Source organism: Salmo trutta, unplaced genomic scaffold (assembly GCF_901001165.1).
Source record: "Salmo trutta unplaced genomic scaffold, fSalTru1.1, whole genome shotgun sequence".
NCBI lineage: Eukaryota > Metazoa > Chordata > Actinopteri > Salmoniformes > Salmonidae > Salmo > Salmo trutta.
This window is the reverse complement of record NW_021822965.1, coordinates 45,868-71,479: the sequence shown is the minus strand read 5'-3', so window position 1 is coordinate 71,479 and position 25,612 is coordinate 45,868. Positions and strand designations below refer to the sequence as shown.

Below are 25,612 nucleotides of genomic sequence, written 5' to 3'. Positions count from 1 at the left end.
CAGCGATGACGAGAGCGAGCGATGAGCGAGCGATGAGCGCGAGCGATGATCGATGAGCGAGAGCGAGCAGCGATGAGCGAGCGATGAGCGAGCAGCGATGAGCGAGCGATGAGCGAGAGCGAGCGAGAGCGCGAGAGCGAGCGATGAGCGAGAGCGAGCGATGATCGAGCGGCGGCGATCGAGCGCGAGCGATGAGCGAGCGAGAGCGAGCGATGAGCGAGCGATGAGCGGAGCGAGCGATGAGCGAGAGCGAGCGAGAGCGATGCGAGCGAAGCGAGCGAGCGAGCGATGAGCGAGAGCGAGCGATGAGCGAGAGCGAGCGATGAGCGAGCGATGAGCGAGCGATGAGCGGAGCGACGATGAGCGAGAGCGAGCGATGAGCGAGCGAGCGAGCGATGAGCGATCGAGGAGCGAGACGAGCGATGAGCGAGCGATGAGCGAGAGCGAGCGAGAGCGAGCGATGCGAGCGAGATCGAGACGAGCGATGAGCGAGCGATGAGCGAGAGCAGCGATAGCGAGAGCGAGCGATGAGCGAGCGATGAGCGAGCGATGAGCGAGCGTATGAGCGTAGGCGGCGATGAGCGACGATGAGCGAGCGATGAGCGAGCGATGAGCGAGAGCGAGCGATGAGCGGCGATGAGCGATGAGCGAGCGATGAGCGAGCGATGAGCGAGAGCGAGGAGAGCGAAGCGTGAGGCGAAGGCGAGCGACTGAGCGAGCGATGAGCGAGAGCGAGCGATGAGCGAGCGATGAGCGAGAGCGAGCGATGAGCGAGCGATGAGCGAGAGCGAGCGATGAGCGAGCGATGAGCGAGAGCGAGCGATGAGCGAGCGATGAGCGAGAGCGAGCGATGAGCGAGCGATGAGCGAGAGCGAGCGATGAGCGATGAGCGAGCGGAGAGCGATGAGCGAGCGATGAGCGAGAGCGAGCGATGAGCGATGAGCGAGCGGAGAGCGAGAGCGAGCGGAGAGCGAGAGCGAGCGGAGAGCGAGAGCGAGCGATGAGAGAGAGCGATGAGAGAGAGCGAGCGTTGAGCGAGAGCGATGAGAGAGAGCGAGCGTTGAGCGAGAGCGAGCGTTGAGCGAGCGAGCGTTGAGCGAGCGAGCGTTGAGCGAGAGAGCGAGAGAGCGAGAGAGAGCGAGCGTTGAGCGAGAGAGCGCGAGAGCGAGAGAGAGAGCGAGAGAGCGAGAGAGAGAGCGAGCGTTGAGCGAGAGAGAGAGCGAGCGTTGAGCGAGAGAGAGAGCGAGCGTTGAGCGAGAGAGAGAGCGAGCGTTGAGCGAGAGCGATGAGAGAGAGCGAGCGTTGAGCGAGAGCGATGAGAGAGAGCGAGCGTTGAGCGAGAGCGAGCGATGAGAGAGAGCGAGCGATGAGAGAGAGCGAGCGATGAGAGAGAGCGAGCGTTGAGCGAGAGAGAGAGCGAGCGTTGAGCGATGAGAGAGAGCGAGCGATGAGAGAGAGCGAGCGTTGAGCGAGAGCGAGCGTTGAGCGAGAGCGAGCGTTGAGCGAGAGCGAGCGTTGAGCGAGAGCGAGCGTTGAGAGAGAGCGAGCGTTGAGAGAGAGCGAGCGTTGAGAGAGAGCGAGCGTTGAGAGAGCGAGCGTTGAGAGAGCGAGCGATGAGAGAGAGAGCGATGAGAGAGAGAGCGAGCGTTGAGAGAGAGCGAGCGTTGAGCGAGAGCGAGCGTTGAGAGAGAGCGAGCGTTGAGCGAGAGCGAGCGTTGAGAGAGAGCGAGCGATGAGAGAGAGCGAGCGATGAGAGAGAGCGAGCGTTGAGAGAGAGCGAGCGTTGAGCGAGAGCGAGCGTTGAGCGAGAGCGAGCGATGAGAGAGAGCGAGCGTTGAGCGAGAGCGAGCGATGAGAGAGAGCGAGCGTTGAGCGAGAGCGAGCGATGAGAGAGAGCGAGCGTTGAGCGAGAGCGAGCGATGAGAGAGAGCGAGCGTTGAGCGTGAGAGATGAGCGAGAGCGATGAGCGAGAGTGAGCGTTGAGGGAGAGAGCGAGTTCAATAAGGAGCAGAGACAGGCTAGATGTTTCCATCAGACTCCACTGATAAGGTTGAGAGAGAGAGAGAGACGGAGAGAGAGAGCTCAATAAGGAGCAGAGACAGGCTAGAGGTAAATGTTTCCATCAGACTCCACTGATAAGGTTGAGAGAGAGAGAGAGACGGAGAGAGAGAGAGCTCAATAAGGAGTAGAGACAGGCTAGAGTTAAATGTTTCCATCAGACTCCACTGAAAAGGTTGGTGTAACGGACCCTCTAATATGATTGGCTCTCATAATGGACCCTCTAATATGATTGGGTTTCGTAACGGACCCTGTAATATGATTGGCTCTCGTAATTGACTTCTGTGAAAACAGCGCATCATCATCTGGATGAGAAATCAGCTCAGTGATTTATGGGAAAACTGATAGAGACATCATGTTTCATGTCTTCTCTCCCCATGCTGTTTTTCATTCATTTAGGCAATAAACCCTATTTTAGTCCAATAATCAATACACACAAGGCAAATTCATCTACAGAATGCTGTTTTAGACAGCTGTACCCAACATGTTGCTAGCGTACCAAAACAAATGGGTGTGGCCTAATCATGAGGTCAGTGTGACTCTGGATGATAGATGATTGACAGCTGTGTGTGTCCAACCAGACCCTGCAGGTGCTGGTGCACGGGGAGGGACCAGACGTGACGCCGGTGAAGGTGCTAAACTGTGACACCATCTCTCAGGTGAAGGAGAAGATCATTGAACAGGTGTACCGCAACCTGCCCTACTCACAGAGACCCAAGGTGGACAGTGTTGCTCTGGGTGAGAACACACGGTTCTACTACTGTTATCCTGTGCTAAGAGTTGGGGGAACAACCATGAGTTTCATGTTTTTGCATGTACGTTAGTCTACACACAGTTGAAGTCGGAAGTTTACATACACTTAGGTTGGCGTCATTAAAACTCTTTTTTCAACCACTCCACAGATCTCTTGTTAACAAACTATAGTTTTGGCAAGTCGGTTAGGACATCTACTTTGTGCATGACACAAGTAATTTTTCAAACAATTGTTTACAGACAGATTATTTCACTTATAATTCACTGTATCACAATTCCAGTGGGTCAGAAGTTTACATACACTAAGTTGACTGTGCCTTTAAACAGCTTGGAAATTCCAGAAAATTATGTCATGGGTTTAGAAGCTTCTGATAGGCTAATTGACATCATTTGAGTCAATTGCCTTTTTGCAGTGCCTTTTTGCTTGACATCATGGGAAAATCAAAAGAAATCAGCCAAGACCTTAGAAAAAAATGGTGGCCCTCCACAAGTCTGGTTCATCCTTGGCAGCAATTTCCAAATGCAAGGTACCACGTTCATCTGTACAAACAATATTACGCAAGTATAAACACCATGGGACCACACAGCCATCATACCGCTCAGGAAGGAGACGCGTTCTGTCTCCTAGAGATGAACGTACTTTAGTGTGAAAAGTGCAAATCAATCCCAGAACAACAGCAAGACCTTGTGAAGATGCTGGAGGAAACAGGTACAAAAGTATCTATATCCACAGTAAAACAAGTCCTATATCGACATAACCTGAAAGGCTGCTCAGCAAGGACATTTCACATTCTTAAAATAAAGTGGTGATCCTAACTGACCTAAGACAGGGAATTTTTACTAGGATTATATGTCAGGAATTGTGAAAAACTGAGTTTAAATGTATTTAGCTAAGGTGTATGTAAACTTCTGACGTGAACTGTAGGTTTCAGTAATATTGTAATGTTAAGGTGCACTTCCCACCCCGTCCACAGAATGGCGTCCTGGCTCTACAGGGCAGATCCTGTCAGACATGGACCTGACGTCACAGAAGGAGGGCAGGTGGAAGAGACTCAACACCCTGGCACATTACAACGTGAGTGGTTGTCTGAGGACTTCAGCCTTGTATTTGTGTTCTCTCTGAATAGCTTCTCAGCATACTGTGTAGTTAATGTGAATATATATCAGGGCTGGCTGGCTTTATTCATTAACGCTGAATTGTTCCTGGGCTTCAGATGTGTAAAGTTGAGCATGCCAGATATTCCATTGAAATGTTGGCTTTTTGCTATTTCACAGTTTTAATGAAACTATGTGAAACTCCAACTATATGTTTATGTACTGTGTTAACTATACAGAACGTATTCAGACCCCTTGACTTATTCTAAAATTGTTTAAATAATAAAAAAAATGCAAAAATACCCCAAGCAATCTACACACAATATCCCGTAATGACAAAGCGTAAACAGTTTTTAAAAAACATTTTTGCACATTTGTATTTATATATATATATATATATATATATATATATATATATATATATATATATATATATATATATATATCTCTGTGTCTGTGTCTGTGTCTGTGTGTGTGTGTGTGTGTGTGTGTGTGTGTGTGTGTGTGTGTGTAAAGTTTATATTTATTTGAATACCTTATTTACATAAGTATTCAGACCCTTTGCTATGAGTCTCGAAATTGAGCTCTGGTGCATCCTGTTTCCATTGATCATCCTTGAGATGTTTCTACAACTTGATTGGAGTCCACCTGTGGTAAGTCCAATTGATTAGACACGATTTGGAAAGGCACACTCTTGTTTATATAAGGTCCCACAGTTGATAGTGCATGTCAGAGCAAAAAATAAGCCATGAGGTCTAAGAAATTGTCTATAGAGCTCCGAGACAGGATTGTGTCGAGGCACAGATCTTAGGAAGGGTACCAGGAAAAAAAAATATGCAGCATTGAAGGTCCCCAAGAACACATTGGCCAAACTGAGCGATCGGGGAGAAGGGCCTGACAGAGCTACGTAGTTCCTCTGTGGAGATGGGAGAACCTTCCAGAAGGACAATCAGGCCTTTATGGTAGATTGGCCAGACAGACCCACTCCTCAGTAAAAGGCACATGACAGCCCACTTGGAGTTTGCCAAAAGACACCTAAAGGACTCTCAGATCATGAGAAACAAGATTCTCTGGTCTGATGAAACCAAGATTGAACACTTTGGCATGAATGTGTCGTGTCTTTGGGGTACCATTAAACTGAAGACATGTTTATCAATTAACTCCCTGTAATTATTATCATGCGATTAAACTGATTAATCGTTTAATTGTAATTAACTAGGAGATCGGGGCACCAAGGAAAATATTCAGATTACAAAGTTATAATTTTCCTAATATAACTTTCCTATATTATTATAGTATAGGCCGATTACCTTCTGGTTTAAATGGTGTATTTTACCTCGCGTCCAGTCTCATTCCAAACGTCGTAAATTGTTGTATCTGCACGAACCCAGTCTTTACTAAAATCATCCATACATCAATTGTCTTAAAATCATTTATTTACTACACTAAGTAATTAACAGAAAACATACAAACAGTAATTATCATCACAAAGGATTGGTAGAGGAATGTGCCCTTGTGGGCTAAACAGGCAGGTCGGCCTGTTGAACAATGGATCATAAAAGGTCAGCTGTGGCCCACAGAGTTCATTAATATTAGCAATTGATATGCTAATCCTTTGCACATGAACGCTCACTCATTCGGGAACAATTGCAATCAATATATATTTACGCTCTGTGTGTCATCGGGATCCTTGTTGGAGAGTTCCGTTCTGTTGGAGAGTTTTGTCCGCGTTCTCTCTCTCTCTCTCTCTCTCTCTCTCGGTTAGAATGGATCTTTCAGAGCGACATTCATTAATGTCGTCATAGAATGGATGTTTCGTCGGTCTTTGCGTTCAATTATATAATTTCTAGCTGCAGACTATTAATTAATATCAAAGACTTGTTCTTATTCTGTCGGTCTCGATAGTCTAAAAGTTAACCACGTGGTGTAGTTCACTTTCAGTATAGGAATTGGATGGTCAAACCTACTGGCCAACTCGCCAAAACTAGTGTAAGGCACTAGTTTTGGGCAGTCTACAGGGATGACCTATGGACTTCTGGTTAGAAAACTGGTGAGTGCTGTAGAGTCAAAGGCCTAGAAGTAAATGTTCAACTTTACTAAGGTAGGTATGAAGGTAGGTATGAAGTCTATTTCATAGCTATGTTATCCACGGAGGAGCTAACCTCACGACGGAAGTACTCTTTAAGTATTGGACCAGTCATACGTGGTGTGATCATGGTTCATGACTTCTAATAACTTTTCTCCTGAACGGAGGGTTCTATTTATTAGTGGCATGTGTTAACCATTGGAAGAGTGCAATGGAGATTCCCTTCCCCCGTGTTGCACTCTGAGTGACTCCTATGTCGCTATTATCAATAGCAATTTAACTTGTGAGGTTACTAATCCTCTTACTGAGTGTTGCTGGACTGACTGTGGTATTGGTACTGGTATTCAAGGGGTCCAGTTGTCCTACCGATTTATTCTGAAATATTATCTACCGGAACACATGATTGGAGCATATTACTAGTTGTATTGTAGTTGAACCTACACATGGCAAGGAATGATTATTGTTGCCATTTGTTTTGGAGGTGGACAAGTCCATTGGACTTCCTTTACGACCAGTGTGGTACACCTCAGTACTATCTTAGATGTGTTCTAAGATAATCCCCGTCTAGGGGCCTGTCTGCTCCTCACTGTTCTCATAGGGGAGTTTACAACTAGATTTGATTTATGCTCTGGCGGCCTCGTATGGTGTTGTCCGTAGCCTCGACCCCCCCCCCCCCCCCCCCACCGGCCTCGATGAGGCTCATCATGGGTCTGGGCTACTATTCCCCCCCTTTGTGTCTCGGGACCCCCCCACCAGCGGGTGGTGTTGGTGTCCGAGGCGCAAACGAAAAGCTCGGACCCTATGTACGAGTTGTCAGTGGCCGCGTTATTATGAGAATGGCTGTAACCTTTCAACCAAATCTCCTGGTGTTTGTGCGTCAACACCCTCAGTGGCTGTCGGTCTGTCAGTCACCACCGCGTCCGCGTGTGGCAACCTCTTCAGTACCTGCAAACTGAGACGAGGATATCGGTCTGTGATATCGCAAAGTGTTTCACCAGTGGGAGTCATCGGGTCAGTTGCTGGACTGACGCCATTAGTGTCATTGTAAGGGGTGGCAGTCCCCAACAAAGCAGAAGGTGTATCATCGGAAGCAGAGTGTACTCTGCGCATCAATATTTTTCTTGCTGAGACGGCCGCAGTGCTTGCGGAAGTGTCTGAAGGGCAAGAGAAGTTCATCTCAACTACCGTATTGCACGACTGCAAGGAGGAGGGAAGTTGCTCATTCACAGAGACAGCTGGCTCGAAATCATGAAAAGAATGGTCAATCAGATTGGCTGATGGAATGTGTCGAGATATCGTAATATCTCCTTGGATCGGATTCTGCACCAAGAGGTTTCTAAACGTCTTTTTCCCAAGGGGTGCTTTCGACAGATACCCCTCGTGAATGACTGCGTTGCAGCTAGCGTTAGGGGAAGACAGTGTGGTCAGTGGAGAAGGCACTGTGGCCTGTGACCATACCTGGTTGGTTTTCCAATCCATCAATGGGAGTAATCGATCCATCAAGTCTGCTCCAAGTAGCAGGGGTACAGTTTCGAGGCTGGTAACATACACAGGGTGAACGAGCGATACGTCCTGGAAGTGTAGTTTCAGCATGACTCTCAATGTGAGAGGCGAGGTAGTCTGAGTGACCCCTCGAAGTGTAGTTTCGCATCGTTCCACTTTTAACCAACGTTTAGTTGGCTTCAAAGCCCTTTTGAGATCATCAAACAATGTTTGAGAGATGAGTGATATTGTCGCACCCGAATCAATTAGCGCATGACAAGTTAAGCAGTCCTCCAGGACTGTTTCCAGGTATGGCCGTTTAGATTCGTGGTTAGTGGACATATTCCCCACAAAGTGGAGTGGTCGTTCGCAACGACGTGATGTGCCATGTCTGTTCAAGATGGAAGCAGATTGACTTTTCCGATTTTGAGTGGGCTTGGCTTTAACCTCTCTGGTGCATGTGGGACGATTTCGTCCCACCTACGTAACAGCCACTTCAATCCAGTGGCGCGATTTTTGAATCGTTTGAAATACTATTACTTCAATTTCTCAAACATATGACTATTTTACAGCTATTTAAAGACAAGAATCTCGTTAATCTAACCACACTGTCCGATTTCAAAAAGGCTTTACAACGAAAGCAAAACATTAGATTATGTCAGGAGAGTGCCCAGCCAGAAATAATCAGACACCCATTTTTCAAGCTAGCATATCATGTCACATAAACCCAAACCACAGCTAAATGCAGCACTAACCTTTTATGATCTTCATCAGATGACACACCTAGGACATTATGTTATACAATACATGCATGTCTGTTCAATCAAGTTCATATTTATATCAAAAACCAGCTTTTTACATTAGCATGTGACGTTCAGAAAAAGCATACCCCCGCAAACTTCCGGGGAATTTACTAACAGTTTGCTAAATTACTCACGATAAACGTTCACAAAAAGCATAACAATTATTTTAAGAATTATAGATACAGAACTCCTCTATGCACTCGATATGTCCGATTTTAAAATAGCTTTTCGGATGAAGCACATTTTGCAATATTCTAAGTACATAGCCCGGCATCACGGGTTAGCTATTTAGACACCCACCCAGTTCAGCCTTCACCAAAATCACATTTCCTATAAGAAAAATGTTCTTACCTTTCTTGTTCTTCCTCAGAATGCAGTCCCAGGACTTCTTCTTCAATAACAAATGTAGGTTTGGTCCCAAATAATCCATCGTTATATCCAAACAGCGACGTTTTGTTCGTGAGTTCTAGACACTATCAGAATGCTACATCACGGTCACTAGCATGGCGCATGGCGTGACAAAAAATGTCTAAATATTCCATTACCGTACTTCGAAGCATGTCAACCGCTGTTTAAAACCAATTTTTATGCCATTTATCTCGTAGAAAAGTGATAATATTCCGACCGGGAATCTGCAATGAGCCTAAACAGCCGAATGAAATTTCTCCACGGGGGCGAATCGTGCACGCGCCTCATTCAATGGTCCTCTGATCGGCCACTTACCAAAGGCGATAATCTGTTTCAGCCAGAGGCCGCCTCGTCATCCTTCAGGGTTTTCCCGGGTTCTGAGAGCCTATTGGAGCCCTAGGAATTGTCACGTTACAGCTAAGATCCTTACTTTTCAATAAACAGATGCAAGACGCACGACTCCTTGTCAGACAGGCCACTTCCTGCATGAAACCTTGTCAGGTTTTTGCCTGCCATAGGAGTTCTGTTATACTCACAGACACCATTCAAACAGTTTTAGAAACTTTAGGGTGTTTTCTATCCAAACCTGAACAATAATGTGCATATTCTAGCTTCTGAGTTGGTGTAGGAGGCAGTTAAAAATGGGCACATATTTTTTCCAAAATTCTCAATACTGCCCCCTAGCCCAAACAGGTTAACTAAGCGTTTGACCTTTATCTTCGCAACTTTTGTATCGGAGTCTATAGACAAAGCCCGGGGGCTTGTTTCTTGATCAAGCCGGCCCTGGATAGGGTCTTGAATGAGAGCGGGAGAAATTTGAACTTTAACGTCCATGCTATGGGTGTTAATTCCTGCGGACCTGGTGTCCGGTAATTCCCCGTCTAGTCCTTGTGACTTATCTTGTACCCTTTTCTCAAATTGTTCTCGCTTAAGTTCTTCCCGTAGTGGGACTTCTGGAGAACATTGGTCTACGTTTTGATGCCTCAAAAGCTGTGCTTGCAAGCTCTCTGAGTTGTAAGATAGGCAAGCCAACGTGGGCTGCAGGGCCCAAGTAGGTAATGAAGGTGGGATACATGTTCGACAGAAACATTTGTTTGAATGGTAACAGCTCTTCCATTCCTGTTTCCGTGAGTAGGCCAAAGTAAGCTGAACGAAGCCTATGATAGAAAGCTTGTGGGTGTTCGTTCCGAGCTTGTTTGACCGTGTTAGCCAGTGAGCTATCGTGTTTGCGAGTCGCAGAACCACTGAATTCTAATTTCAAAGCTGTGGCAAGTTTAGCGTAGTCATTTAGCACGTGTTGCTGTTGTAGGCGAATGAACCTCGTCACGTGTCTATTCGACGTTTGCTTCAACAGGTAAACCCTGTCAGAACCCGTAGCATTCGGGTAGCCACCCAACGCGTCCTCTATGTCAGCTAGGAACGTCTCAGTATCGTTTGGCTGACCTGGAACGGGGTCAAAGGTGGGGAAATTCTTGACGAGTTTGTCAAGGTATTCCGCGTCAAGCGGCCGGAGAGGGTTGGCTTCATCCTGTGGAGAAATTGGGACCGACAGGCCAAGAGGAGAAGCCGTGCTTTGGCTTTGTTGGCCAAGAGGCTCCATATTACTCAGTGCCGAATGGCCAAGAGGAGAAGACTGAGGGACACATGATGGATGCAATGTCTGAAACCTATCGTCTTCACTCCTTTGAGTACCGGACTCCGGTTGCTTGGATGGGTAGTCATGCTGTAGAGCGTGACCATTCTGGACTTCCTCCAGATGGTACCTAAGGGTGGTCTTCTGTTGCATTGCAGAGTCCACTTGAGCGCTTAGAGTACCAATTTTGGACACGTGAGTGTCACATCTGCTCCTTTCGGGCTCAAACTTATCTGTCATGGTTTGCAGATAGAGGTCTCGAGTACGGAGCGAGAGATTCAGTGATGAGATTTCCTCTGCTTGCTTAGAAATCAATATTTCCATCCTCATCACCTGAGTTCTCTCATCATTCATTTGGTCAGCGACTTCAATAAGTTCTGCTGATTTGTCATCCAACTTTGTCATTGTGGTCATCAACTGATCGTCTTTGGTCTGCAGAATTTGGAGTAGAACATTGTTACCTTGAGTAACGTTCAACAAAACTGCCTGCATGTTATCAAATTGTGCGCTCCTGTTTATAGATAACTCGAGTTTGGAGTGGACTACATCGTATTTAGTTTTGGCTAAATCGAGTTGTTCCTGCAGATGACGATTTTGTTCGAGAGTTTGTGCTCGTTCATCGTCATAAGTATTTGCAATTACTTTTAATTCTTCCAATTTCAAACGCAGTTCCTCGGCTAGCAGAATGTTTTCATTTCCTGCTTTTGTCAATAGTTGCTCAGTTCTCTCCACCTTTGCCCTCATGTTAGCCATGTCTTGCACGTGCTTCAGCTGTGCACTGTGGTATTGGATCGATGCCAACCTTTGATGGCGATACATAAGTGCTAAAGTGGAGAGAACCGTCACAAAGCCTGTGTTTGATGGTTGATTTTGGAGAGCGTTCGCAATTTCGGCTGTGTTTTCGCTAATGTCATAATTAGGGTTGGTATCCCTGCTGAGGTCAGAGATCAATCCTTTTATGGGTGGAGGTTCACTAATTAGCGGAGGAGTGGTGACCACCTCCTTTGGTAGCTTGCACATTATTAGAAAAATTTAGAGGAAAAATGTTCCTATTTTTTTTTCAATGTTTGGGTTTGGAATTCATTGGAAGCTGCAAAGACAAGTTTAATCTATTTATAGATGTTGACGAACCATCAGTACTGTACCAGTAATGTGGAAGTTGGACGTGAATGAATTTGCAAAAGCAAATTGAATTAATTAATCAATGCCAATGATTAATCCTACCTGGGTAGGCTATCTGGGTATTAAACTTGAATTAACCTGAGAGGTTGCTTCATCCAGGTTAGTATGAGAAGTTTTAAAAGTGTCTCATTTGATTGGAAGAACATTAAGGTATGTTCAACAATTTAACTTATTAAATTGAATGACACGATAATCCATACAATCTCCATTGATTGGATTTCATAAGTGTAAACAGTCGATCAAATGTTGGGAACACTCCCCACTATGGTACACTTCTTCCTTGGGCCGAAGCCACATGGGATTCCCGCGGGGGCTGGACTTCTGTCAGTACTGGATTACTGAATGGGTTTTGCAAAAACCAAATTTTACTGATTGATCAATTTTAATGATAAATCAAACCTGTATAGGCTATTTGGGATTTAAACTTTAATTAACCTGAGGTTTATTCATCTAGGTTAATGTGGGAAAAAGATTACAATGTCTCATTTAGAAAACTCATCAATTTGGATATTATTTAAAAGATCCACTTGAGAATGTAAATCTGGCAATTTCACTTATTAGTTCAATTGAATAAGACATCGATATCCGTCTGGATATCATGAGTAACGACTTGAGTGTCACCTGACTAATTCTTCTTGAAGGAAAGTACTGGTGACTCTTCAGAGGTCCCTGCTGGCACACGCTGAAATCAAGCGGAAGTACCCAGGGCGGGACTTCCGTTCAGCAAGGCGGAGGATTTACAATGTGGCACATAACAAAATGGCTGTTTTCCCTTTTGTTAGCTTAGCATCTCGAGCAAGCTAATGCTACTTTATGCCTGAAAAATGCACAACATAGGATTCCCTTGGTAAGGGAAAGGTTTTACTTATAACATATTATGTTCAAATCCTTTTCGGCAATATTTGACGATGTTTTAAGCGGAACTCGCGGCAAACAACGAAATGCACCGTGGTCTACTCGCATCGAAACGCGAGAGAGACAGAGAGATACTTCGCTGGTCAAGCTAATCTCTCCTAAATTTCAATTGGCTGGCTCTTTGTCCTCGCTCGAGAAATTAATAATGACCTAGCCAACACGCGTCTCAAACGCGCGAGGCAGAAATAGCCCAGCATTTGGCCAAACACGCTATTTCTCAGATAGCTTTATCAGCCCTCATACAGAACTGTATAGTTTATGCTACACACTGACTACGTCAGAGCACAACACGGAGGCGATTCTCCGGAACACACACGCACCAATAATTCCGTTCTACAATTCCCATAATGTATATAACAAACTTGGTATATTATGTAATCTGCTTTTCAATTTTATATAGGCTGAATCAAAATGAAAGCGTCATCCTATTTTAGATTCCTCGCACGGGGGCTCCAAATGTTATTAGCAAATTGACCCAACGTGCGTCTTAGTTTTAGAGGCCTCACACGGGGCGCCAAATGTCGTGTCTTTGGCTATGCCGGATTAAGTGATATGACATGCTAACCTATAAAATTCTTTCTCTGTAATTAATATTACCTGATTAAGCTAATCATGTAAATGTAATTAACTAGAAAGTCGGGGCACCACGGAAGAATGTTTATAGAGCTGTTATCTTCCGAATAAACTCTTAAAATACTTAGTAATATTTTACATCGATATCAGTCAATATTAACCCTTATCTTATTTTCAGTCTCATAATGAAAGTTGTAAATTCTTGGCTATCTTCACAAACCCTGGCTAACAAGTTGAATCAGCAATACAAAATTGGGTTTAATTATTTATTTACTAAATACCTAAACTAATCACACAGAATTACAAATACACAGAATACAAATGATGTCATACAGAAAACGTCCCGGTGGACGGAACCTGTATGATGGCTGGTTACACAAAGGAAAGGGGGTTGGGCTTGAATGAAAGAGATGGGAAGACTTAGGAACCACAAACAGCAGCTATGCTATCGTAAATACATTATCTTATGCATTCTAAATTACCGCCCATTTGGAAAAGGAAAATGCAATAAATATTTACTCTGAGCTGCGCTTCGGTAGGTTGGTCGTAGATGTTGCCCGGGTTGGCCAACAGATCTTCCTGTCCCCGGAAGAATGTCTCTGGTGGTAAATTGGATACGTGGTGGTATCTTCGTCTGTTTGTTAGACTGGATCCGTTGTCCGTCCTTTCCTAGCCCACGTCTACAGCGGCTGCTGCTAACTCAACGGCTAGGAAGTATCACTTCTGTAGTGAATAAGCTCAGCTCAAAGTTCATACCATTCGCCACCAAAGCTCACGCCGAGGTTGGCTTAGTTCTGTACTTGACGTGTGTCCTTCTAACGTAGAGGCTGCAGACCTCACGTACTGGAACACGTGGTTATCTTTTCGTCAAAGGCTTATATAGTGGAGAGGGGGAAGGATGTGTTTCATCGTTTATAACCCCTGTCTCTTCACAGGGGTGGGCCACTGATCAAGCAGGGCACTTTCCTTATGAAAACCCAATTCTCTCATTTGGAAGCTAAAATTACATTTAATCTCCTAACAAACAATTTCAATATCAAACATTTCAATTGCATAACAATTCCATGTTACTCTGATAACTAGAGGGTGTATACTTTCTCAGGTACAGTTTATGTCATCCTGTCATCAGTCATAATGTCTCAGATGACAACCGAACTGACATCCATACTCATTACGTTCCCAAGCATATTTCCAACTGGTTTTAGTACCAAAATATGGTTCCTTTTCCCCATTTGTTTGATGTTCCCAGCCTCTCTATATTTAACACAGGCTATTCAAGTCCTTCAGTAGGGTCAGAAAGAGAGGGGACGGGAGAAAGGTATTTTTGGGGGGGTCATAAACCTTACCCCAGGCCAACGTCATGACAGTAGTCAGTGTCCTTAGTTTTCAGAACTGTGACCTTAATTGCCTACCGTCTAAGCTGTTAATGTCTTAGCATCCGTTCCACAGGAGCATGTTCATTAATTGTTTATGGTTCATTGAACAAGCGTGGGAAACTGTGTTTAAACCCTTTACAATGAAGATCTGTGAAGTTATTTAGATTTTTACGAATGATCTTTGAAAAACAGGGTCCTGAAAAAGGGACGTTTATTTTTTTGCTGAGTTTATATGTGGCACGGTACTGTGCTAACTATATGTGGTACTGTGTTAACTATATGTGGTACTGTGTTAACTATATGTGGTACTGTGTTAACTATATGTGGTACTGTACTGTGTTAACTGTATGTGGTACTGTACTGTGTTAACTATATGTGGTACTGTGTTAACTATATGTGGTACTGTGTTAACTATATGTGGTACTGTGTTAACTATATGTGGTACTGTGTTAACTATATGTGGTACTGTGTTAACTATATGTGGTACGGTGTTAACTATATGTGGTACTGTACTGTGTTAACCTCTCTAGTACATGTGGGACGAACTCGTCCCACCTACGTAACAGCCACTGAAATCCAGTGGCGCGATTTTTGAATCGTTAGAAATGCTATAACTTCAATTTCTCAAACATATGACTATTTCACAGCTATTTAAAGACAAGAATCTCGTTAATCTAACCCCACTGTCCGATTTCAAAAAGGCTTTACAACGAAAGCAAAACATTAGATTATGTCAGCAGAGTACCCAGCCAGAAAAAATCAGACACCCATTTTTCAAGCTAGCATATCATGTCACATAAACCCAAACCACAGCTAAATGCAGCACTAACCTTTTATAATCTTCATCAGATGACACACCTAGGACATTGTGTTATACAATACATGCATGTCTGTTCAATCAAGTTCATATTTATATCAAAAACCAGCTTTTTACATTAGCATGTGACGTTCAGAAAAAGCATAACCACCGCAAACTTCCGGTGAATTTACTAACAGTTTGCTAAATTACTCACGATAAACGTTCACAAAAAGCATAACAATTATTTTAAGAATTATAGATACATTACCCCTCTATGCACTCGATATGTCCGATTTTAAAATAGCTTTTCGGATGAAGCACATTTTGCAATAATCTAAGTACATAGCCCGGCATTACAGGGCTAGCTATTTAGATACCCACCCAGGTCAGCATCCACCAAAATCACATTTCCTATAAGAAAGATGTTCTTACCTTGCTTGTTCTTCATCAGAATACACTGCCAGGACTTCTACTTCAATAACAAATGTTGGTTTGGTCCCAAATAATCCATCGTTATATCCAAACAGCGACGTTTTGTTCGTGAGTTCTAGAATGCCTTTTCGCGGTGTCGCGCATGGCGCATTGGCGTGTCAAAAATGTCTAAATATTCCATTACCGTACTTCGAAGCATGTCAACCGCTGTTTAAAACCAATTTTTATGCCATTTATGTCGTAGAGAAGTGATAATATTCCGACCGGGAGTATGCATTGAGCCTAAACAGCCGAATAAAATTTCTCCTCAGAAGCGACTCATGCACGCGCATCATTGAAAGGTCCTCCGAGCATCCACTTACAAAAGGCGATAATATGTTTCAACCTGAGGTTCCCTCGTAAACCTTCAGTTATTTCGCGGGCTCTGAGAGCCTATTGGAGCCCTGGGAATTGTCACGTTACAGCTAAGATCCTTACTTTTCAATAAAAAGAGGTAAGACGCACGACTCCTTGTCAGACAGGGTACTTCCTGCTTGAAACCTTGTCAGGTTTTTGCCTGCCATAGGAGTTCTGTTATACTCACAGACACCATTCAAACAGTTTTAGAAAATTCAGAGTGTTTTCTATCCAAACCTGAACAATAATATGCATATTCTAGCTTCTGAGTTGGTGTAGGAGGCAGTTAAAAATGGGAACATATTTTTTCCAAAATTCTCAATACTGCCCCCTATACCAAACAGGTTAACTATATGTGGTACTGTGTTAACTATATGTGGTACGGTGTTAACTATATGTGGTACTGTACTGTGTTAACTATATGTGGTACTGTGTTAACTATATGTGGTACTGTGTTAACTATATGTGGTACTGTGTTAACTATATGTGGTACGGTGTTAACTATATGTGGTACGGTGTTAACTATATGTGGTACGGTGTTAACTATATGTGGTACTGTACTGTGTTAACTGTATGTGGTACTGTACTGTGTTAACTGTATGTGGTACTGTACTGTGTTAACTGTATGTGGTACTGTGTTAACTATATGTGGTACGGTGTTAACTATATGTGGTACGGTGTTAACTATATGTGGTACGGTGTTAACTATATGTGGTACGGTGTTAACTATATGTGGTACGGTGTTAACTATATGTGGTACTGTACTGTGTTAACTGTATGTGGTACTGTACTGTGTTAACTGTATGTGGTACTGTACTGTGTTAACTATATGTGGTACTGTGTTAACTATATGTGGTACTGTGTTAACTATATGTGGTACTGTACTGTGTTAACTATATGTGGTACTGTGTTAACTATATGTGGTACGGTGTTAACTATATGTGGTACGATGTTAACTATATGTGGTACGGTGTTAACTATATGTGGTACTGTACTGTGTTAACTATATGTGGTACTGTGTTAACTATATGTGGTACTGTGTTAACTATATGTGGTACGGTGTTAACTATATGTGGTACTGTACTGTGTTAACTGTATGTGGTACTGTACTGTGTTAACTATGTGTGGTACGGTACTGTGTTAACTGTATGTGGTACTGTGTTAACTATATGTGGTACTGTGTTAACTATATGTGGTACTGTGTTACCTATATGTGGTACTGTACTGTGTTAACTATGTGTGGTACTGTGTTAACTATATGTGGTACGGTACTGTGTTAACTGTATGTGGTACTGTGTTAACTATATGTGGTACTGTGTTAACTATATGTGGTACTGTACTGTGTTAACTATATGTGGTACTGTGTTAACTATGTGTGGTACTGTGTTAACTATATGTGGTACTGTGTTAACTATATGTGGTACTGTGTTAACTATATGTGGTACTGTACTGTGTTAACTATGTGTGGTACTGTGTTAACTATATGTGGTACGGTGTTAACTATATGTGGTACGGTGTTAACTATATGTGGTACGGTGTTAACTATATGTGGTACGGTGTTAACTATATGTGGTACTGTGTTAACTATATGTGGTACTGTGTTAACTATATGTGGTACTGTGTTAACTATATGTGGTACTGTGTTAACTATATGTGGTACTGTGTTAACTATATGTGGTACTGTGTTAACTATATGTGGTACTGTGGTACGGTGTTAACTATATGTGGTACTGTACTGTGTTAACTATATGTGGTACTGTGTGTTTCAGGTGAGAGACAATGCCACGCTGGTGCTGTCCAGAGTGCTTTACACCCATCGCCAGTTCTACCAGAACCAGGACAGCCATGAAGAAAGTGAGTCCGATTTTATTATATCCTCAGTATGTTATCCCTAGGCACAGATCTAGGATCAGCCTACCTGTCCTCCAATCCTAACCTTATTTATCAGGGTGGGTAATGCGCTACTGACCTGATATCAGCATCTTGGAAAAACTTCTCAACTTTGGGTCGTGTTCATTATGGCCAAACATTTTGCAAGAGGAAACAAAAAAGAGTTGAGGTAGTCCCACCCTGTTTGAGTCTGTTATCTTCTGTTTGATGCCCACTGAACATGTCCATGGTGTCCCTGTAGAAAACGCCCTGTTGGAAGATGACAAGGTGTTCCACCTGGTGCGGCCAGCAGACGAGCTGGATGAGGTCAAATCTAAGAGAGGAAGTTTGAAGGCCAAGGCCACGACTAAAGCCATCGCTGAGATCTACCTGACACGACTGCTCTCTGTCAAGGTCAGTCTGATAACTACACTACCTACAGCTGTTATAGCACTACGTATAGCACTACTAACAGTTATAGTACTACATATAGCAGTTATAATAGGGTTATAACACCTTTAGCACAGTGCAGAATTACTCCTACATTACTGATTTGACCCGGAACATGTAGAAGATGTAGCACTGATTGGGTGGGTGGACAGGAGACACACTGATTGGGTGGGTGGACAGGAGACACACTGATTGGGTGGGGGGACAGGAGACACACTGATTGGGTGGGGGGACAGGAGACACACTGATTGGGTGGATGGACAGGAGACACACTGATTGGGTGGGGGGACAGGAGACACACTGATTGGGTGGGGGGACAGGAGACACACTGATTGGGTGGGTGGACAGGAGACACACTGATTGGGTGGGGGGACAGGAGACACACTGATTGGGTGGGTGGGTGTACTTAATGTGAGCTGATGTTTTATCCGTGTCTGTCAGATACTGTCTACCTCATATGATATGTGGTTGTCCCACCTAGCTATCTTAAGATGAAGTCGCTCTGGATATGTCATACTGTGTGTGTCCTAATGTGTGTGTGTCCGTGTGTCCTCGGTGTGTTGCAGGGTACTCTGCAGCAGTTTGTGGATGATTTCTTCCGCAGTGTGTTGTGTTCTGGAGCGGTGGTTCCTCCTGCTGTTAAATACTTCTTTGACTTCCTGGATGAGCAGGCTCTTAAACACGACAACGTTGAGGAGGAGACCGTCCATATCTGGAAGACCAACAGGTACACACACACACGGACACAAAAACACACACGCATATGAGCACTACACACACACACATATGCATGCACGTAACCACACGCACAGATGTGCACACTGTATACACACAATAGTTCACTACCTCCAACCTTCTTCTACACTTGACTGCTTCTCACCGTGTTGTAGTCCTATGGTCTGACTCCTTACCGTGTTGTAGTCCTATGGTCTGACTCCTTACCGTGTTGTAGTCCTAGGGTCTGTCTCCTCCTCACCGTGTTGTAGTCCTATGGTCTGACTCCTCACCGTGTTGTAGTCCTATGGTCTGACTCCTTACCGTGTTGTAGTCCTAGGGTCTGTCTCCTCCTCACCGTGTTGTAGTCCTATGGTCTGACTCCTCACCGTGTTGTAGTCCTATGGTCTGACTCCTTACCGTGTTGTAGTCCTAGGGTCTGTCTCCTCCTCACCGTGTTGTAGTCCTATGGTCTGACTCCTCACCGTGTTGTAGTCCTAGGGTCTGACTCCTTACCGTGTTGTAGTCCTAGGGTCTGACTCCTCCTCACCGTGTTGTAGTCCTAGGGTCTGACTCCTCCTCATTGTGTTGTAGTCCTAGGGTCTGACTCCTCCTCATTGTGTTGTAGTCCTAGGGTCTGACTCCTCCTCACCGTGTTGTAGTCCTAGGGCCTGACTCCTTACCGTGTTGTAGTCCTAGTGTCTGACTCTTTCTCACCGTGTTGTAGTCCTAGGGTCTGACTCCTCACCGTGTTGTAGTCCTAGGGTCTGACTCCTCCTCACCGTGTTGTAGTCCTAGGGTCTGACTCCTTCTTACCGTGTTGTAGTCCTAGGGTCTGACTCCTCCTCACCGTGTTGTAGTCCTAGGGTCTGTCTGTTCTCACCGTGTTGTAGTCCTAGGGTCTGACTCCTCACCGTGTTGTAGTCCTAGGGTCTGACTCCTCCTCACCGTGTTGTAGTCCTAGGGTCTGACTCCTCCTCACCGTGTTGTAGGCCTAGGGTCTGACTCCTCACCGTGTTGTAGTCCTAGGGTCTGACTCCTCACCATGTTGTAGTCCTAGGGTCTGACTCCTTACCGTGTTGTAGTCCTAGGGTCTGACTCCTCCTCACCGTGTTGTAGGCCTAGGGTCTGACTCCTCCTCACCGTGTTGTAGGCCTAGGGTCTGACTCCTCCTCACCGTGTTGTAGGCCTAGGGTCTGACTCCTCCTCACCGTGTTGTAGGCCTAGGGTCTGACTCCTCCTTACCGTGTTCTAGGCCTAGGGTCTGACTCCTTCTTACCGTGTTGTAGTCCTAGGGTCTGACTCCTCCTCACCGTGTTGTAGTCCTAGGGTCTGACTCTTCCTTACTGTGTTGTAGTCCTAGGGTCTGACTCCTCCTTACCGTGTTGTAGTCCTAGGGTCTGACTCCTCCTCACCATGTTGTAGTCCTAGGGTCTGACTCCTTCTTACCGTGTTGTAGTCCTAGGGTCTGACTTCTCCTTACCGTGTTGTAGTCCTAGGGTCTGACTCCTCCTCACCGTGTTGTAGTCCTAGGGTCTGACTCCTTACCGTGTTGTAGTCCTAGGGTCTGACTCCTCCTCACCGTGTTGTAGGCCTAGGGTCTGACTCCTCACCGTGTTGTAGTCCTATGGTCTGACTCCTCACCATGTTGTAGTCCTAGGGTCTGACTCCTCACCGTGTTGTAGTCCTAGGGTCTGACTCCTTACCGTGTTGTAGGCCTAGGGTCTGACTCCTTCTTACCGTGTTGTAGTCCTAGGGTCTGACTCCTCCTCACCGTGTTGTAGGCCTAGGGTCTGACTCCTCCTTACCGTGTTCTAGGCCTAGGGTCTGACTCCTTCTTACCGTGTTGTAGTCCTAGGGTCTGACTCCTCCTCACCGTGTTGTAGTCCTAGGGTCTGACTCCTTCTTACCGTGTTGTAGTCCTAGGGTCTGACTTCTCCTTACCGTGTTGTAGTCCTAGGGTCTGACTCCTCACCGTGTTGTAGTCCTAGGGTCTGACTCCTCACCATGTTGTAGTCCTAGGGTCTGACTCCTCACCATGTTGTAGTCCTAGGGTCTGACTCCTTACCGTGTTGTAGTCCTAGGGTCTGACTCCTCCTCACCGTGTTGTAGTCCTATGGTCTGACTCCTCACCGTGTTGTAGTCCTATGGTCTGACTCCTCACCGTGTTGTAGTCCTATGGTCTGACTCCTCACCGTGTTGTAGTCCTAGGGTCTGACTCCTTACCGTGTTGTAGTCCTAGGGTCTGACTCCTCCTCACCGTGTTGTAGGCCTAGGGTCTGACTCCTCCTCACCGTGTTGTAGTCCTAGGGTCTGACTCCTCCTCACCGTGTTGTAGGCCTAGGGTCTGACTCCTCACCGTGTTGTAGTCCTAGGGTCTGACTCCTTGTTACCGTGTTCTAGGCCTAGGGTCTGACTCCTTCTTACCGTGTTCTAGTCCTAGGGTCTGACTCTTTCTTACCGTGTTCTAGGCCTAGGGTCAGACTCTTTCTTACCGTGTTCTAGGCCTAGGGTCAGACTCCTCCTCACCGTGTTCTAGTCCTAGGGTCTGACTGTCCTAACTCCCCTGAAACCCCTGGACGTTATCAGAGTGAATTGTTGAACTCCTGTTGATGGGAACTATTAAATATAGATACTGCTTGTGATGTATATTGGATTGACAGGTGGGGATGAGTGGCAGAGTAAGAGCTGTAGTCAGGATGAGGAGATGAAAGACTGAATTCATTAGACTCTAGAGACGTCTCTCACTATCCATCGTCTCCCCTTTCACTCACTTACTCTTTCTTCCCCTGTTTCTCTTCTCTCCTCTCTCAATTCTCAGTCCCTCCCTAGAAGTCTCTCTCCTGTTTCACACACCTCTCTCTCTCTCTCTCTCTCTCTCTCTCTCCTAAGACCTTGAGCGGGAGAGTGAGCATCCAGCGAACAAATATAAATTGTTAATGAGGCTGTAGCTCGATGTGACCTGGAGGATAAGACACTCTATCTCTCTCTCACACACACAGACAGACCGTAGAGTCATTAGGAATTCACTGGACCAAGGCTGATTCAGAGGTAGATGGAGATCAGATGACCCCTGTAGGCTCCTCCAGTCAGCGTTTTAATAACACAGCTCTAGTCCTTCTCAAAGGATTAGGATCACATCACTGTACCAGGATTTATTTTAGGACTGAGGCTGCTTTATAAGGCTTTATTCAGCCTTACTCACACCTGGTTAGTTGTGCTTTCCTGGGTTGACTTAAGATGTCTGGGTTTGAGTGACTCAGCTTGTCTGTGAGGTAGAAGGAAAAGGGATCTGTTATCTTGTTAAATTAGAATGGAAGGAGTTGGCTTTTAGTTTGGACAACCTGCAACTGTTTCACCTTGCTCTCATGCTGGGTTGCTCTGTGCGGTGTGTGTGTGTGTGTGTTGGTGTGTATACTAATGTGTGTGTTCTCTATCCCCAGCCTGCCCATGCGTTTCTGGGTGAACATCCTGAAGAACCCTCACTTCATCTTTGACGTGCACGTGACGGAGGTGGTGGACGCGTCGCTGTCCGTCATCGCTCAGACCTTCATGGACGCCTGCACCAAGACGGAACACAAACTGAGCCGGGAATCTCCCAGCAACAAGCTGCTCTATGCAAAGGAGATCTCCACCTATAAGAAGATGGTGGACGAGTGAGTTCTCTCATATTCATCCCTTTTCATGATTGACTGCCTATCAAATGAGCCGATACTGCAGTACTCTTGGCCAATATAGAGAATAGGTTGCGGTCAGAACACACCAGGAGTACTACTGTCTCTTCTAGTGCATCAGAAACAACACAGGGGATAGGTTGGTAGGACCTGGCAGCCAATCAGACATCTCATCTCTCTATCATTCTGTCTCTCCTCAGTTACTACAAGGGAATCAAGCAGATGGTCCCAGTCAGTGATCAGGACATGAACACACACCTGGCTGAGGTGTCCAGGGTACGTACCAAGTGACCTCACATCTGCTTGTGTGTGGGCAGTCTTCTATTGCATCCTCAGAATACAACAATAAGCTTCATCCTTCCTTCTTTGTGCTCTCCAGGAACACACAGACACGCTGAATACCCAGGCAGCCTTGCACCAGCTCTACCAGTATGCCAGCAAATACTATGACGGGGTAAAAACCTTAGGACTCACTTCCTTGTCTGGTGGTTTGAAGGCCCTATCCACTTGGTTAAGAACCTTAGGACTCACTTCCTTGTCTGGTGGTTTGAAGGCCCTATCCACTTGGTTAAGAACCTTAGGACTCACTTCCTTGTCTGGTGGTTTGAAGGCCCTATCCACTTGGTTAAGAACCTTAGGACTCACTTCCTTGTTTGGTGGTTTGAAGGCCTTATCCTCTTGGTTGACTACCTCTGCATTGTCTCTATGTCCTGTAGGAAATTAGACAAATTAATGTCACTTGCTGTCGCAGGAAAATCTGTTTACCACTGTCTCTTCTGTGTCCTCTCTCATTTTTCCCCTCCCTCCCTCCAGATCATCCAGTCTTTAGATGAGGACCCAGCCGCCCAGAGTAAACAGCTGACCCTGCGGCTGCAGCAGATAGCCGCCGCCCTCGAGAACAAAGTCACCGACCTTTAACCTCTGACCCCAAGAGAGAGGGGGGAGGAGCTATGGGACCACTCTGTAGACCAAGATGAGGGGGACCAGAGACTGAGGCAGACTTCAGACTATTACAGCATCAACCATGAAGAGTTACACATATCTCTTCCCCTTAGAGACATGAGAAACTGTGGGAAACTATTGCGTTTTGGGGAAAATACTTGTGAAGGAGCAGAGCTACTGGGCCAAAGTGGGACTGGATGATCCCTAATCTATCTGTCTCCCTCTTTCTCTCTGACTCTATGGATCATATAGACTGCATGAGCAAGGGCCTACAGTATAGTCCCTGAGTGAGCTAGCAGACTGTAAACCCAGCCTACAGTATAGTCCCTGAGTGAGCTAGCAGACTGTAAACCCAGCCTACAGTATAGTCCCTGAGTGAGCTAGCAGACTGTAAACCCAGCCTACAGTATAGTCCCTGAGTGAGCTAGCAGACTGTAAACCCAGCCTACAGTATAGTCCCTGAGTGAGCTAGCAGACTGTAAACCCAGCCTACAGTATAGTCCCTGAGTGAGCTAGCAGACTGTAAACCCAGCCTACAGTATAGTCCCTGAGTGAGCTAGCAGACTGTAAACCCAGCCTACAGTATAGTCCCTGAGTGAGCTAGCAGACTGTAAACCCAGCCTTCAGTATAGTCCCTGAGTGAGCTAGCAGACTGTAAACCCAGCCTACAGTATAGTCCCTGAGTGAGCTAGCAGACTGTAAACCCAGCCTACAGAGGATATACGGTACACCACCACTGACCAACCATAGCAACTATACCTGTCAGTCTCATGATATACAACCTGGTGTTGATGACTTACAGCTTGTACAGATAATCAGATGTTTAATGTGCTCCAGAGTAGACCAGAGTTAGGAGAGTAGTGTTGTATGTAAATATATTTTTATGGCACAGGCTTTATGCAAAAGACGCTTTACATAGCAAGATGAAATTATTTTTTAAAAGGATGGATGGGCACAATATGTTTGTTAATTTGTGTTTTTAAAAAGTTTCTAGAAGCGAAGAAGCAGGGTGTTCCATGATGTCATATCCTGTGTTTGATTGATTGGTTGCTTACTGTGTAATCTGCATTGCCATTGGCTAGTTATGACTGGTTAATCATGTTGTTCTAAAAATGTCCGAACTTTGTTTTTGTCATGATTTGTATTAGACTAAAAGATGAAGCACATGCATACTGTACCATTGACATCAACGTCTCACTGAAACTAACTGGTGGACCAAGTTAGAGCTGTCACCTGTTAGGCTTTGGCTTGACTAAGTGCCAATACACAGTAGAGCTGAAGTTGAACATCTTCTCATTTTTATACAAGAAATAAATCATTTGCCTTAATTTTTCCATCGTGAGTCCAGAAATAGTACATATGTGGATAGATGAATCAGGGTTCTGTTAATCTGAAATGTAACCACTTTAGCTCAATGCTGATAGTATATAATGTTTGCTGGTATGTGTTATGCCATCATTGTTTTTCTGTATAATTTTTTTAAACAGTTTATTTCAAAATGGCTCTTATTGTCATTGTAGACCATTGCCTGTGTGTGAAACATGAGACTAGATATTGAAAAGAGAAATGCTAAAATGATCATTACATATGTATATAATTGAATGGTACTTTTGTAAATCATTGAGCTGTGAACCACCATGACTTGTGGAGCTGGTCTACAGTACAGGTACTGCCTTTCTCTAGTGATCCCTGTCACAACTGTCAATTCTTCTGAAACCATTTCAATGGATTTCAAACATCATCCTTAAATCATTTGCCAAATAGTTTTCACGTCGTCATCAGCTCGTTTGTTTTATCTGCTATGCAACTGCTTCATCATTTTGAATCACTCCTCAAATATATTTTAATACTAAATCAATGTGTTGATGTGTTGTCATCCTGAAGCTATAAGGGGGGGGGTAGATGGATAGAATTTCTCTATGGTACATGATGTGTTATCATCCTGAAGCTATAAGGGGGGGTAGATGGATAG

General features: G+C 45.0%; 1 protein-coding gene across 1 annotated transcript; it reads left to right on the top strand.

Annotated features, from left to right (window-relative positions):
- The first annotated feature begins 1,932 nt into the window (after positions 1–1,932).
- Positions 1,933–25,495, top strand: LOC115187812 (plexin-B2). The gene is made up of 9 exons (XM_029746861.1): positions 1,933–2,796; positions 3,786–3,886; positions 17,761–17,845; positions 18,123–18,274; positions 18,877–19,037; positions 22,468–22,680; positions 22,899–22,974; positions 23,078–23,152; positions 23,512–25,495. The coding sequence occupies exons 2-9, from the start codon at positions 3,824–3,826 to the stop codon at positions 23,614–23,616; spliced, it is 930 nt and encodes a 309-aa protein (XP_029602721.1). The 5' UTR covers positions 1,933–2,796; positions 3,786–3,823; the 3' UTR covers positions 23,617–25,495.
- Positions 25,496–25,612: the final 117 nt, after the last annotated feature.